This window comes from Ranitomeya imitator, chromosome 5 (assembly GCF_032444005.1).
Source record: "Ranitomeya imitator isolate aRanImi1 chromosome 5, aRanImi1.pri, whole genome shotgun sequence".
NCBI lineage: Eukaryota > Metazoa > Chordata > Amphibia > Anura > Dendrobatidae > Ranitomeya > Ranitomeya imitator.
This window is the reverse complement of record NC_091286.1, coordinates 280579211-280595637: the sequence shown is the minus strand read 5'-3', so window position 1 is coordinate 280595637 and position 16427 is coordinate 280579211. Positions and strand designations below refer to the sequence as shown.

Here is a 16427-nt window from a genome sequence, read left to right as displayed (position 1 = left end):
GCGTCAATCAGGTTCACCGACGACCCACAGTCCACGAAAGCTGAAGTTGGCGTAAAACGGTTCCTAAAACAGAGTTCCACTTTAAGCAGTACTTTAAGAAATGAGGAAAAATGTACTTTAGAGTCGAAGAGGACACTAAAAGAGGGCACTAGGAGAGGACACTAGACGGAGCGGACACTAGACGGGACGGAGACGACACTAAACGGAGAGGACACTAGACGGAGCGGACACTAGACGGAGAGGACACTAGAAGGAGAGGACACTAGAAGGAGAGGACACTAGAAGGAGAGGACACTAGGAGAAGACACTAGACGGAGAGGACACTAGACGGAGAGGACACTAGACGGAGAGGACACTAGAAGGAGAGGACACTAGGAGAAGACACTAGACAGAGAGGACACTAGACAGAGAGGACACTAGAAGGAGCGGACACTAGACGGAGAGGACACTAGACGGAGAGGACACTAGAAGGAGAGGACACTAGGAGAGGACACTAGATGGAGATGACACTAGACGGAGCAGACACTAGACGGAGAGGACACTAGATAGAGCGGACACTAGACGGAGAGGACACTAGAAGGAGAGGACACTAGAAGGAGAGGACACTAGGAGAAGACACTAGACGGAGAGGACACTAGACGGAGAGGACACTAGACGGAGAGGACACTAGGAGAGGACACTAGAAGGAGAGGACACTAGGAGAAAACACTAGACAGAGAGGACACTAGACAGAGAGGACACTAGAAGGAGCGGACACTAGACGGAGAGGACACTAGACGGAGAGGACACTAGAAGGAGAGGACACTAGAAGGAGAGGACACTAGACGGAGCGGACACTAGATGGAGATGACACTAGACGGAGCGGACACTAGACGGAGAGGACACTAGACGGAGCGGACACTAGATGGAGATGACACTAGACGGAGCGGACACTAGACGGAGCGGACACTAGACGGAGAGGACACTAGACGGAGAGGACACTAGACAGAGAGCACATTAGAAGGAGAGGATACTAGATGGAGTGGACATTACACAGAACAGACACTTGAAGAGATGACGTTTACAGGTAGGAGCCAATCACGTTGTTATTACCACCCCATACTCTTGCTGCCGACCAATCACGTGCCTTCCACGTGTAAGTATAAACACAGAAGGTCGCCGGCCCTATCACCCGTGTGGTAGGTATGTGAGTGGAGCAGTCACGTGGTAATACGGTTTTTGTGTCATAATGCCATCCAGCTACACTCGTTACCGATTTTCACTCTCTCTAATCTGCACTCAGGTTGCAAACTCCCAAAATGTTTCATGCACAATTGTACTCGAAAACGAGGCTTGACCCGCCGAGGAACACGCAGGCGCACAGAATAGCGCGCCTGATCTGTATGTGGCCAGTGTGTGGGAGCGTATTGGATGTAGCCGCGGCTCGTACCGGGAGTGTGGTCTGTATCTTGCTGCAGTGTAAGCGTGTGATAATGTACATGACATAGGAGGACTGTCCCACAGACAGGGCGGACTGTAGAGCGACCAGCGCGGCTGCAAACTGCGTGCATCTTGGCTGGCGGCCCTTTTAACCCCTTCTTGTCTTTGCTTTTTCTTTGCTCCTTCCAAAAGCCGTCTCTTTATTGGTAGACGCAGACATACTGAATAGGTTTATTGTTTGTTTTTTCTTTTTATCTGAGGAATAGTTAAGTGACTCATATTCTAACACATTTTTTTTCATTATTTATAAAAATCTTTTTTTTTTTTTTACTCTCCACTGTATTTATGTTCCCCCTAGGAGATTTGAATCTGTTATTTGATCGCTTGTACGTCTAGGCTTCACCGAAGTATATTGATGGGTCTGCTGAAGGCTCCACTGGTGTCACATGGCTTAAAGGGAACCTGTCCCGAGATACCGCCACAGCCTTTCAGGGCTGATATGCAGCATTCTATAATGCCCCCAGCCCCACCTGGAAGAGAAGATAAATAACTTTTATTATACTCACCTGCGGGGCGGTCCGGTCCGATGAGCGCCACTGGTCTAGATCTGGCGCCTCCCATCTTATGATCGCTGCCCCCCTGCTTGCTTCGTGTGGATGACGCGTCTCCCCCGCATCGCGCAGGCGTACTTATATGTCCTGTTGAGGGCAGAGCAAAGTACTGCAGTGCGCAGGTGCTTGTGGAAAGGTCAGAGAGGCCCGGCACCTGCGCACTGCAGTACTCTGCCCTCAACAGGATAGATAAGTACGCCTGCACGATGCGGGGGAGACACATCATCCACACGAATCAAGCAGGAGGGCAGCGATCATAAGATGGGAGGCGCCAGATCTAGACCAGTGACACCCCTCGGACCGGACCGCCCCGCAGGTGAGTATAATAAAAGTTATTTATCTTCTCTTACAGGTCGGGCTGGGGGCATTATAGAATGCTGTATATCAGCCCTGAAAGGTTATCAGCCAAACTTGTTGGCAGGATCCCTTTAAATGCCCATCAGCAGTTGCTGCTGTCAGTGGTTGGTTTAGGACAGGGGTCCCTAACCTTTCCTGACACATTTGATCGCTTGCCCTCCTGAGGCCGGGCACAGGTTTCAGCTTTGTACTGCACATGAGCGTCATAAAGCTGAAGCCTGTGCACCCTAGTGAGGAGACTGCTGATTTCTGCAATGAGTCCATCTCTCACTGTGCTACATGTGAATATAAACCATGTAGGGGATCAAACTTACTGACCGATTTGCTCTACATTTCCTGAAATATAGTAATAGGATCTAGAGAAACAATGGCGGGGAGGCAATGGATCCATGTTCCTTTAGGTACCGTCACACATAGCGACGCTGCAGCGATACCGACAACGATCCGGATCGCTGCAGCGTCGCTGTTTGGTCGCTGGAGAGCTGTCACACAGACAGCTCTCCAGCGACCAACGATCCCGAGGTCCCCGGTAACCAGGGTAAACATCGGGTAACTAAGCGCAGGGCCGCGCTTAGTAACCCGGTGTTTACCCTGGTTACCATCCTAAAAAGTAAAAAAACAAACGCTACATACTTACCTTCTGCTGTCTGTCCTCGGCGCTCTGCTTCTCTGGTCTGGCTGTGAGCGCCGGGCAGCCAGAAAGCAGAGCGGTGACGTCACCGCTCTGCATTCTGGCTGACCGACGCTCACAGCCAGAGCAGGAGGAGAGCAGAGCACAGCGCTGGAGGACAGACGGCTGTAGGTAAGTATGTAGTGTTTGTTTTTTTACTTTTAGGATGGTAACCAGGGTAAACATCGGGTTACTAAGCGCGGCCCTGCGCTTAGTTACCCGATGTTTACCCTGGTTACCAGCAAAGACATCGCTGAATCGGTGTCACACACGCCGATTCAGCGATGTCTGGGGGGAGTCCAGCGACCAAATAAAGTTCTGGACTTTCTTCCCCGACCAGCGACAGCACAGCAGGGGCCTGATCGCTGCTGCCTGTCACACTGGACGATATCGCTAGCGAGGACGCTGCAACGTCACGGATCGCTAGCGATATCGTCTAGTGTGACGGTACCTTTAGTTTAGTGCACACTTTGCCTTATTTGTATGCATAGATCACGCCGTTAGATCTGAAGCCATGTTCACACCCAACTCTTCTCAGTTCCAGGTCCCGCTCCTTGCAGATATGTACCTGCATTCAGAACAGGTCGCGCTGGTGGGCCAGGTGTTTGAATCGTACATTTTACAGCACCACCAGAAAGACATAATGCAGATTCTTACGGAAAGTGACGAGGATGCCCATTACTCTGTGGTAGTCAACGCTATGACGCTTTTTGAAACCAACATGGAGGTTGGAGACTATTTCAATGCCGTTCCCAATGAGGTTGTGCCAGTGTTTGATAATGCTTTGCGGAGAGCCGCCATGAGCGTTTTGCAGTCCAGCTCACAACAAGACGGCCTGGTCATGAAGCAGAATCTGCACACAAGGATAACAGGTATTTAGATATTGCAATTCAAGTTTCTCCTGAATAGTAAAAGATTTTGAAGGTGCTTTCTGGGGTCACAGTGTCGATATCATATCTGAACATTAATATTAGATACATGGGGTTCACTTCTCAGCATCCTACCAACCTGAGTGACACGAAGCCGAGACTCTGCCCTTTCCTCCGTAGGGACATAACTAGTGATGAGCGAGTGTGCTCGTTGCTAGGGGGGTCTCCAAGTATTTGTAACTGCTCAGAGATTTAGTTTTTGTTGCCGCAGCTGCATGATTTACAGCTGATAGACAGCCTGAGTTCATGTGAGGGTTGCCTAGTTGCTAGATAATCTCCACATGTATCCAAGCTGTCTATCAGCTGTAAATCATGCAGCTGAGGCAATGAAAGTAAATCTCCGAAAACCTGAGCAACGAGTACACTCGCTCATCACTAGATATAACGCAACCCATAGACTTAGTTCTCCTTGGCAGTAGGCTACAGATTGTTTTCTAATAGCCTGTGCCCCATACACAGTGTACAGATGGCTAATCCGTGGTGGGGCAGTGAGGGAGTGTTATGCTGGCAGAATGTTGGCAGCCAATGTAGGCACAAATGTGATCATTACATTTCTGCTGCCCTGTCTGAAGGCAGCGTGAGTTGGCGACAGGCCTGTTCAGCACATATTATGTATTTTACAAAGCACTGTGTGACTTTGCCACTATCGGACCTTGAGAACGGTGTCCTCTTGCATGCTGTGGTGAATGGAGAGGGCTGCACGTGTGCAATACATCTTACTATCGGACATTTGTCACACATGCTGTTGATAAGACATAGACATTCCAGGTAGGAGCACCCTTTAGGCCTCTGTGGTCCCTCTGTACAAAATTAGCAACGCATGGGGAGATTTGTCTTCCAACATCACCTGCTGTCATTGACAGATACGTGTTATAACAAAATATCGGAAAATCCCTCACGTGTAAACTTGTATTTCCTGCACATTTGTTTCAATACTACTATTATTTTTTCAGACCTATTGTAATTTTTCTTTCCAGGCTTACCAGTCTGCCCAGAATTGACAAGAGAGCACATCCCACGTACCAGAGACGTTGGCCACTTTTTGTCAGTCACAGGAACTGTTATCCGGACCAGTCTGGTGAAAGTCCTGGAGTACGAGCAAGACTTTATGTGCCACAAATGTAAACACGTTATTACAGTCAGAGCGGACTTTGAGCAGTATTACTCCTTCTCTCCTCCTGCCTCTTGTACCAATGAAGAAGGATGCAACTCCTGCAAGTTTACCTGCCTTTCAGACGTGTCTTGTCCATCCAGCTGCAGAGATTACCAGGAGATCAAGATTCAGGAGCAGGTGACTGCTTTTTAACCCCTTAAGCCCCGAGGGTGGTTTGCACGTTTATGACCGGGCCAATTTTTACAATTCTGACCACTGTCCCGTTATGAGGTTATAACTCTGGAACGCTTCAACGGATCACGGTGATTCTGACATTTTCTCGAGACATATTGTACTTCATGATAGTGGTAAAATTTCTTTGAGATTACCTGTGTTTATTTGTGGAAAAAAAAAACGGAAATTTGGCGAAAATTTAGAAAATTTCGCAATTTTCCAACTTGAAATTTTTATGCCATTAAATCACAGAAATATGTCACACAAAATACTTAATAAGTAACATTTTCCACATGTCTACTTGTACAGCACAATTTTGGAAACTACATTTTTTTTTTTTTGTTAGGGAGTTATAAGGGTTAAAAGTTGATCAGCAATTTCTTATTTTTACAACACCATTTTTTTTTAGTGACCACATCACATTTTAAGTAATTTTGAGGGGTCCATATGATAGAAAATAACCAAGTGTGACACCATTCTAAAAATTGCACCCCTCAAGGTGCTCAAAACCATATTCAAGAAGTTTATTAACCCTGCAGGTGTTTCACAGGAATTTTTGAAATGTTTAAAAAAAAAATGAACATTTAATTTTTTTTCACAATAAATTTACTTCAGCTCCAATTTGTTTTATTTTACCAAGGGTAACAGGAGAAAATGGACCCCAAAAGTTGTTGTGCAATTTGTCCCGAGTACGCTGATACCTTATATGTGGGGGTAAACCACTGTTTGGGCGCATGGCAGAGCTCGGAAGGGAAGGAGCGCCGTTTGACTTTTCAATGCAAAATTGGCTGGAATTGAGATGGGACACCATGTTGCGTTGGGGAGCCCCTGATGTGCCTAAACATTGAAACCCCCCCCCACAAGTGACACCATTTTGGAAAGTAGACCCCATAAGGATCTTATCTAGATGTGTTGTGAGAGATTTGAACCCCCAAGTGTTTCACTATAGTTTATAATGCAGAGCCGTGAAAATAAAAATTCTTTTTTTTCTACAAAAATTATATTTAGCCCCCAGTTTTGTATTTTCCCAAGGGTAACAGGTGAAATTGGTCCCCAAAAGTTGTTGTCCAATTTGTTCTGAGTATGCTGATACCTCATATGTGGGGGGAACCACCGTTTGGGCGCATGGCAGAGCTCGGAAGGGAAGGAGCGCCATTTGGAATGCAGACTTAGATGGATTGGTCTGCAGGTGTTGCATTTGCAGAGTCCCTGATGTACCGAAACAGTTGAAACCCCCAAGTGACCCCATATTGGAACCTAGACCCCCCAAGGAACTTATCTAGATCTGTTGTGAGAACTTTGAACTCCCAAGTATTTCACTACAGTCTATAACGCAGAGCCGTGAAAATAAAAAATATTTTTTGTCCCACAAAAATGTTTTTTTTTAGCCTTCCCCCCCCCCCAAATTTTTATTTTCCTAAGGGTAACAAGAAAAATTGGACCCCAGAAGTTGTCCAATTTGTCCTGAGTACGCCGATACCCCATATTTTGGGGTAAACCCTTTGTTTGGGCGCATAATTGGCTGAAATTGAGATCGGACGCCATGTTGCGTTTGGAGAGCCCTGATGTGCCTAAACAGTGGAAACCCCCAATTCTAACTGAAACCCCAACCCTAACCACACCCCTAACTCCAACGCACCCCTAACCCTAATCCCAACCGTAAATGTAATGCAGACCCTAGCCCCAACCGTAGCCCCAATCCTAATGGGAAAATGGAAATAAATACATTTTTATTTTTTTTTTTATTTTTTTTTTTCCCTAACTAAGGGGGTGGTGAAGGGGGGTTTGATTTACTTTTATAGCGGGATTTTTATGATTGACAGCTGTCACACACTAAAAGATGCTTTTTATTTTTTTTTTTTGCATTACCACATTTTGAGAGATATAATTTTTTCATATTTTGGTCCACAGATCATGTGAGGTCTTGTTTTTTGCGGGACGAGTTGACGTTTTTATTGGTAACATTTTCGGGCACTTGACATTTTTTGATCGCTTTTTATTCCGATTTTTGTGAGGCGTTATGACCTAAAACCAGCTATTCATGAATTTCTTTTTGGGGGGGGGGCGTTTATACCGTTCCGTGTTTGGTAAAATGGATAAAGCACTTCTATTTTGGGGGTCAGTATGATTACAGCGATACTTCATTTATATCATTTTTTTATGTCTTGGCACTTTTATACGATAAAAACTATTTTAAAGAAAAAAGAATTGTTTTTGCATCGCTTTATTCTGAGGACTATAACCTTTTTTTTATTTTTTCGCTGATGACGCTGTATGGCAGCTCTTTTTTTGCTGGACAAGATTACGTTTTCAACGGTACCATGGTTATTTATATCCGTCTTTTTGATTGCGTGCTATTCCACTTTTTGTTCGGCAGTATGATAATAAAGCGGGTTTTTTTTTTTTACGGTGTTCACTGAAGGGGTTAACTAGTGGGACAGTTTTATAGGTCGGGTTGTTACGGACGCGGCGATACTAAATATGTGTACTTTTATTGTTTTTTGTTTTTTTTAATTTAGATAAATCTGATGATGATCTGACACTTTGCAGAGCACTGTGTCATATCAGCGATCTGACATTCACTGCTCTGAGCAGGCGCTGGTAAGCCACCTCCCTGCAGGATCCGGATGCAGCCTCACGGCCATTTTGGATCCGGGGCCTGCAGGGAGGAGAGGATCGGTACAAGGTGAGCACATCGCCTTGTACCGAGGGTCTCAAGGAAGCACGCAGGGAGCCCCCTCCCTGCGCGATGCCCCCGGAACGCTGTAATCATGTTTGATCGCAGTATACCAGGGGCGGTCCTTGACCGCTCCTGGCACATAGTGCCGTATGTCAGCTGCGATAGCTGACACCCAGCCGCGATAGGCCGCGCTCCCCCCGAGAGCGCGGCCGATCGCTATGACGTACTATCCCGTCCCTGCGAATTAAGTCCCAGGTCACCTTGACGGGAAAGTACGTCATATGGGATTAAGGGGTTAAACGGGTGTAAAAGGGATCTGTCAAAAGACTATGCTGCTCTTTGTAGGAGCTGCATAGTATGGAGACAAATCTGGTAATAGGAGCAATTGGAGAATATGGACATACTGGCGCTGGTTCATCCAAACAAATATTTTTCATGCTGGTCTTGATGAGGGGTGGGGTGGGATGGAATGCAACTTGTCACAAATCTTACTCCAGGCAGCGACTGGAATAAGCTTTCTGGCATAAGGAACTCCAATGCTTGCCATGACTTTGTCAACACACCACAGTGCCACCCACTTTGTCGGAGCTGGGTGAAAAGTGTAACAGAATTTTTGCACAGCCTCATGTTTCATTAAAAAAACTGCTATTTTGCATAGTTTTTTATATATTTTTTCTGTCGTAAAAGCTTTGATCAATCTGGGCCAAAGTATATAGTCCATTGTATTCATAAAGGAAAGTACTGTGCCCTCTGATTGGCGCAGAGTGTACTGTATCCACCAGGATCCATAGTTTTGCTGGAAAAAAAAATAGCACAGCAGGCTTCACTGGCCATGTAGGGAAGAGACTTTCAGACCCTTCAGTCATGCAAATAATATGTATAAAAGGGTTACCGGTACTTATTTGGCCGCGGCCACACAGGCTTTTTGTAGTGAGATTTTCCAATTCTAATTATGCAGATCAGGATTGTAAGATCTTGCTATAACAAGTTGTGTAGTCCTGGCCATAGGGAGGATCTGCTTATAGATAATAGATTTTTCGTCCACTTGTGCTCACATGTGTCTATGTGAACTGTTCCTAGGTACAGCGGCTGTCGGTGGGCAGTATTCCTCGATCTATGATTGTGGTTTTAGAAGACGACCTGGTTGACAGCTGCAAATCTGGTAATTTGTTAATTTTTTAAAATGAGAAGAGCAGGAGGTTCCATTTGGGTTGGGGTCATTTCCCCATCCTTACTTTTCTGGATCGTGGATATTGTAATCTCGGCATGTAAAACTTAATAGCTGCCGTTGGCTGCACTGTTCTGTTTTATCGTGTTTGGACTATTGTACCACTTTCCATTGTGTGACTATTTGTTTTCACCAGGAGATGACGTGACTGTGTACGGGGTGGTGATGCAACGATGGAAACCACTTTATGTTGATGCACGCTGTGACCTTGAGCTTGTCTTGAAGGCCAACTATATCTCTGTGAATAATGAGCAACCTTGTGGTGTAGTCATAAATGAGGACATCCGGAAAGAGTATGAAGAATTTTGGGAAAGGTTCAAGAATAATCCATTAGAAGGTACATTTTCTAATACACATTACATTATATACATCATAAATATTACACTGTAGTCTCTAAGTGGATTGATGGAAAAAATAATTGCTTCTTACAGGTCGGAATGAGATCCTAGCCAGCTTATGCCCGCAGGTCTTTGGCATGTTTGTGGTGAAGCTGGCAGTAGCCATGGTGTTGGCAGGAGGAGTACAGAGAACTGATTCTGCTGGGACGAGAGTGAGAGGTTGGTTTCAGTAACTTGTGTATTTATAACCGAATCCAGGTGCCATCCCATTGAGCTACACACAAATCACCTCTGGGAATATTCCGAAGCTTAGCTGTGATGTTAGGCTACTTTCACACATCAGTTTTTTGCCTTCAGGCATAATCCGTCTTTTTTTTAAAAAAACAGATCCGGTGCAAATTGTGAAAAACAGATGCGTCGGATCAGTTTTGGTTTATCGGGCATACAATTCTGACTTCCTGTTCCAGGGATGAGAGAGAGAGACTCCAGAATTGAAAAAGCAGGAGAATGGGGCATGCTCAGTGTTAAGAAGAAAAAAAAAACACGGAATCAGTAGCCAGATCCAGTCAATACACCACATGTTTCATCCGTTTATTGCTGGAACTGTCGCTGGGCGTTTTTTCACCGGACAGAAAAACAGTTGATATGGACGTTTTCTCCGTCCGCTGGAAAAGAAATTTTGGACGGATCCGGCAAAAAAACGGATGAAGCAGTAATACAACTCTGTGATAAAAAACGGATCCGTTTTTTTCAAAACTCGCCGGATTGTGCCTGACTGCAAAAACCTGATGTGTGAAAGTAGCCTTAGACTTCAGTGCTAGCTAATCAGAAGTCATAACAGGCAGCATTAAATTAAGACGGGCTCCCTCATTACAGACAAAGTGTTTTACCCTGAAATGCTGTGGTCCTGTTCAGAAAACACCCTGAAAAGTGAGCATGCTTAGAGAGAAACTGGAGGCACCAAGTGGACATTTCTTATCGTGCCCTGCTTATTTTTCAACAGTTTGTGCACAAGGCAAGACCTGTCAATCAAACTGGCATCAGCCACCCAAAAGATTCTACTTTCCAGAGATTGTGCTCGGTTTCATGCCATGTTTGCTCTGATGCATTCCCTCACATCAAAATAAATCATAGCTCTCTGTTATGAGATTCCCATATTTTGCTACCCAGACTGCCGACGGGTTCTTTTTTTTTTTTTTTAAAGGTTTTTTTAAACAAAAAATGGTCTCCCTCTGCAGCTTCTAGAACTTCACTATGTGGAGCGGCAGCACACATGTTGGACTACTGCACCATACAACTCCCCATTATTACGGAAGAGTCAGGGTGTGTTTCCACGGTCAGGAAACGCTGTGGATTGGACGTTGCGTACAGCCACAGCGTCCAATCCGCAGCGGCCAGATGTTACAGCATAGTGGAGGGGATTTTATGAAATCCCATCTCCATTATGTGTTCAAAGACGCGGGTGGCAGACCTGCATATAGGCACATGTGGCGCGTCTTTTTAGACCGCAGCATGTCTATTTATCTTGTGGAGACACTCAGTCTCTGCAAGATACATTACACAGTCTACGTATAGGATGCAGCGATTCCGCAGGAGTTCAATGAACACATGTGGAATCACCGTGCGTACAAAAGCCGGCAGCGCTTTGGGTGGAGCTGCGTCCAAAGCGCAGCAAACACGGAATGTGGAAACATACCCTAAGACAGCCATATAATTCAAATGGGAATTGCATCGCAGTGTTCAGTCTGGCTGGTGGCTCTCCCGATCCGGGCGTGACAACATGTGTTTCTATGCAGCTGTCACGCTCGGGTTCGGAAAGTCACCGGTCAGTCCAAGTATTGAGTTGCGATCCCCATCTGAGTTATACAGCTGACTGACCCTAGCCTTAAGGTCATGCTGGGAAAGAGGATTTGAGACTAGCAATAACATTTAGAACTTAATTATGGGGAAAAGTCTCTTTCATATAGTGCATTTACTTTTAGTTTGTTTAACCAAATTTTTTTTTTTTCTTGTGAGGGTTTTTTTTTTTTTTTTACACTTTTGATGTACATTCTGGGTGCGTGGGGTTTTTCCGTATACGACTTGTCATGTGTTTTCTTATAGCTTTATACACATAAAATGCACAGGATGGAATCTTGATGTTTCTTACTAGGCAAAAACTTATAAAAGGACGAAGCCCTGTCGTAAAAGACAACATAGTTTAACTGTTCACTCAAAACAAAACTGTGCCCTTGTTCACACATGCACCACCTGGGTTTATCAGTGAACTGTGGTAGTGAAAATTCAGAACATATTTTTAGAATACAATTGTTTTTAATATGGACAAAAGCAAGAGGTTTTATGAAGGTTTCGCTTTCAATGACGTGCAATATTTGAAGACTTCTATTTGTACAACTAGAAAGGGTTAGCACTAGTGTTGAGTGAACATGCTCGGGTAAGGCTCCTTTCACATTTCCGTCGGTTTGGGGCCGTCCCGAAGCGTCGGCGCGACGTACCGATGACAGTGTGTGCTTTCACATTTCTGTCAGACTGCAGGGTGAGGAAAGATTGTGAGAGCGATATTTCCTGCTGGGTATGCGCAGTCTGAAACACTAGATGCGACGTACAGAAAAACGTTCCCTTGAATGTTTTTCTGTGACGACGGTCCGCCAAAACCAGACGCAACCAGTGCGTGACGGACGCAACGTGTGGCCATACGTCGCGATCCGTCGGCAATTCAAGTCTATGGGAAAACGCATCCTGTGGGAAAATTTGCAGGATACGTTTTTTTCCCAAAACGACGCATTGTGACGGATTCCCAAAAACGGAAATGTGAAAGTAGCCTAAGGTGTTATTGGAGCATGCTTGGGTGCTAACCGAGTGACTTCAGCGTGCTCAAATAATATGTTCGGCTGCATGTCTCGTGGCTGTTCGACGGCTGCGACATATGCAGGGATTGCCTAACAAACAGGGAGTCCATGCATGTGTTGCGGCTGTCTAAGGCTACTTTCACACTAGCGTTTTTTTTTAAATCCGTCACAATGCGTCTTTTGCAGAAAAAACGCATCCTGCAAAAGTGCTTGCAGGATGCGTTTTTTCCCCATACACTTCTATTGACGACGCATTTGCGACGGATTTGCACACTTCGCATCCGTCTTGCGACGAATACGTCGTGCTTTGGCGGACCGTCGGGAGAAAAAAACCCTACATGTAACGTTTTTTTCTCCCGACGGACCGCTTTTTCCGACCGCGCATGCGCGGCCGGAACTCCGCCCCCACCTCCCCACACCTTACAATGGGGCAGCGGATGCGCTGGAAAAATGCATCCGCTGCCTCCATTGTGCAATGCAGCAAACGCTAGCGTCGGAATCTCTTCCCGACGCATTGCGACGGGGAGATTCCGACGCTAGTGTGAAAGAAGCCTAACAGTCATGGGGACTCAAATATGTTATTCAAGCACGCCAAAGACATTCTGTTAGCACTTGAGCGATCTCGGATAGCACCTTATCACTCATCATTTGTTAGATCACATCTTATTAATGTTAAGAATATCAGCTGTCTTTTCATACTAAAGGTACCTTCACACTGAACAACATTACAACGATAACGATAGCGATCCGTGACGTTGCAGCGTCCTGGATAGCGATATCGTTGTGTTTGACACGCAGCAGCGATCTGGATCCTGCTGTGACATCGCTGGTCGGAGCTAGAAGGCCAGAACTTTATTTCGTCGCTGGATCACCTGCTGACATTGCTGAATCGGCGTGTGTGACGCTGATCCAGCGATGTGTTCACTGGTAACCAGGGTAAATATCGGGTTACTAAGCGCAGGGCCGCGCTTGGTAACCTGATGTTTACCCTGGTTACCATTGTAAATGTAAAAAAAAAAACATACTCCCCTTCCGGTGCCTGTCACGCCCCCTTCCCTTCACTCCTCCTGCATCCTGTGTCAGCGCCGGCCGGCCGTAAAGCAGAGCACAGCGGTGACGTCACCGCTCTGCTTTACGGCCGGCGCTTACACAGGATGCAGGAGGAGTGCAGGGAAGGGGACGTGACAGGCACCGGAATGTATGTGTTTTTTTTTTTTTTTTTTACATTTACAATGGTAACCAGGGTAAACATCGGGTTACTAAGCGCGGCCCTGCGCTTAGTAACCCGATGTTTACCCTGGTTACCCGTTGGTCGCTGGAGAGCTGTCTGTGTGACAGCTCTCCAGCGACTACACAAGGACTTTCCAACGATCACGGCCAGGTCGTATCGCTGGTCGTGATCGTTGGAAAGTTGTTGAGTGTGATGGTACCTTAACTGTAATTTTTATGGCGTAATGTGTAGGCAGAAAACTGTCAATGGTGCAAGTGGGGTTAGGCAGAGCTCATCACTTTGAAGACTAGCTAATATAATGGTAATTTTAGCAAAATTACAGCACAGAGCCAAATAAATGACAAAGTGCTGGAATCGTGGTCTCTGTCCCCATTTTTTTGCTGCATTCGGAAAAGCATAAACCTGGTGACAGATTCCCCTTAAGTGAATGCCTGACAATACAGGGCTGCTTTACTTGGTATACTGTGTTGTAATTTGTTTTTGCAAAGCTTATTGTTTTAGCATCGAAAAAACTGTTACATTGTTTGAAACGTCTATAACTATATACAGTCAAGGTTGAAAGTGTTGGCACCTTTGAAATTGTACTAAAAATGTATTACTCACATAAAATTATTGCAGTTACACATGTTTTGGTATACACGTTTATTTCCTTTGTGTGTATTGAAACACATTACAAAAAAGGCAAATGTGTAATTGCAATAATTTTGTGAGAAATACTTTGTTTTCTGGGACAACTTCAAGGGTGCCATCACTTTAACCATGACTGTATTTCTGTATTGAAAATTAAAGTAAATGTGCAACATTCAAAATCCAATAAGTCTAGCATTGTGCGCTAATTAATTAGCTGATTTTTCTTTATAGCATTTGAGACTCGCCTGCATAGATAAATGCATTGATACTTTGACCACAGTACTAGAACAGGCCCTGTTCACATGTATCGGGCCTTCTGTTGTATTTTCCATCTAGTGTTCTAGTAAAATGTCAGATTGAAACTATTAAAGGCACTGATCCTATTGTTATTAATGGAGTAGTGCCTTCTGGTCGAGTGCATCAGCTGCTGTGCCAAGCAGGTCTAATGCATACATAGTGGGTCTGCTGCATACTTGACCCCTATTAATGTGCAGCATGATGGCTTACTGGTTAGCACTGGTTCTTAATCCCACCAAGGACAATATTGGCTGGGAGTTTGTATATTCTCCCCATGTTGCAGGGGTTTCCTCCAAGTACTTGGTTTCTGCTCGCACTCCAAAAAACACATTGGGAAAGTGAATGATGATAATGTCTTCAGACTGTCAGTACTGTATAAACAAGCATAATAAATAAATGGGACGTTGTAGATCATTCACATTAGAAACATATTGCTGTAGGTTTCACCTTCAGAGGCACAACAACAATAATAGCCAACTTAACTCTCGCTGTTTTCCATCTTAATTTTTTGCAGGAGAATCCCATCTTTTACTTGTTGGAGATCCTGGTACAGGAAAATCTCAGTTTCTAAAATATGCAGCTAAGATTACTCCAAGATCAGTCTTGACTGCTGGCATTGGGTCAACCAGCGCAGGTTAGTGACTTCTCAATTGTGTTAGTTTTACTGTGAAATATGTTGGCCACTATTTGTTTTTTTTTTTTTTTTTACTGATGGCCTATCCCTAGGCTGGAAATTCTCAGATGCTGCTGCAACACAGCTGTTCCATCATTTCTATAGTGGTCGTGGCATACTGCTACAGATCCACCCCCTATTTAAACGAGTAAGGGCTGCGGCCACTAGCTTTGATGGAGCTGCTGTGTTCTGGCAGTGTCCAGGAACTACCGGTTGGTGCTGCTAACATTTGATCGTTGCGGGTGCCGGATGTTGCATCTTAAGGTACCATCACACTAGACGATATCGCTAGCGATCCGTGACGTTGCAGCGTCCTGGCTAGCGATATCGTCCAGTGTGACAGGCAGCAGCGATCAGGCCCCTGCTGTGATATCGCTGGTCGGGGAAGAAAGTCCAGAACTTTATTTCGTCGCTGGATCTCCCGCTGACATCGCTGAATCGGCGTGTGTGACGCCGATTCAGCGATGTCTTCGCTGGTAACCAGGGTAAACATCGTGTTACTAAGCGCAGGGCCGCGCTTAGTAACCCGATGTTTACCCCTGGTTACCATCGTTAAAGTAAAAAAAACAAACGCTTCATACTTACCTACCGCTGTCTGTCCCCGGCGCTCTGCTTCTCTGCACTCCTCCTGTACTGGCTGTGAGCACAGCGGCCGGAAAACAGAGCGGTGACGTCACCGCTCTGCTTTCCGGCTGCCCGGCGCTCACAGCCAGAGCAGAGAAGCACAGCGCCGGGGACAGACAGCGGTAGGTAAGTATGAAGCGGTTGTTTTTTTTACTTTAACGATGGTAACCAGGGGTAAACATCGGGTTACTAAGCGCGGCCCTGCGCTTAGTAACCCGATGTTTACCCTGGTTACCCGGGGACCTCGGGATCGTTGGTCGCTGGAGAGCGGTCTGTGTGACAGCTCTCCAGCGACCAAACAGCGACGCTGCAGCGATCCGGATCGTTGTCGGTATCGCTGCAGCGTCGCTTAGTGTGACGGTACCTTTACTGCTTGGATATGGATGGCCTATTCTGAGGCTAGACATGCTGTCCAATAAATTAGACATCCCAGAAAACAGATGAAATCATAGCCACCAGTCCTGAGCAAGCTCCTATTCTAACAATCGGTTGTCCCCAAGAAGACTGAGTCATGGTTAACATTTGATCAGGTAATGACTCCATGGTTCCTTATCACATAGGAGT

At 45.6% G+C, this 16427-nt stretch overlaps 1 protein-coding gene across 3 annotated transcripts in view; it reads left to right on the top strand.

Moving 5' to 3' along the window:
* The first annotated feature begins 1363 nt into the window (after nucleotides 1-1363).
* The window catches only part of MCM9 (minichromosome maintenance 9 homologous recombination repair factor), a 102571-nt gene continuing 87507 nt past the window's right edge, over nucleotides 1364-16427 (top strand). Inside the window, exons 1-7 of one of the 3 annotated variants that reach the window (XM_069726212.1) lie at nucleotides 1364-1458; nucleotides 3596-3929; nucleotides 4964-5277; nucleotides 9074-9155; nucleotides 9358-9558; nucleotides 9653-9778; nucleotides 15081-15200. In XM_069726212.1, coding sequence (XP_069582313.1) covers nucleotides 3620-3929; nucleotides 4964-5277; nucleotides 9074-9155; nucleotides 9358-9558; nucleotides 9653-9778; nucleotides 15081-15200 — 1153 coding nt within the window. In that variant the 5' untranslated portion in view covers nucleotides 1364-1458; nucleotides 3596-3619. The remainder of the gene's footprint in view (nucleotides 1459-3595; nucleotides 3930-4963; nucleotides 5278-9073; nucleotides 9156-9357; nucleotides 9559-9652; nucleotides 9779-15080; nucleotides 15201-16427) is intronic. The other 2 variants (XR_011312399.1, XM_069726211.1) reach the window with 2 other exon arrangements.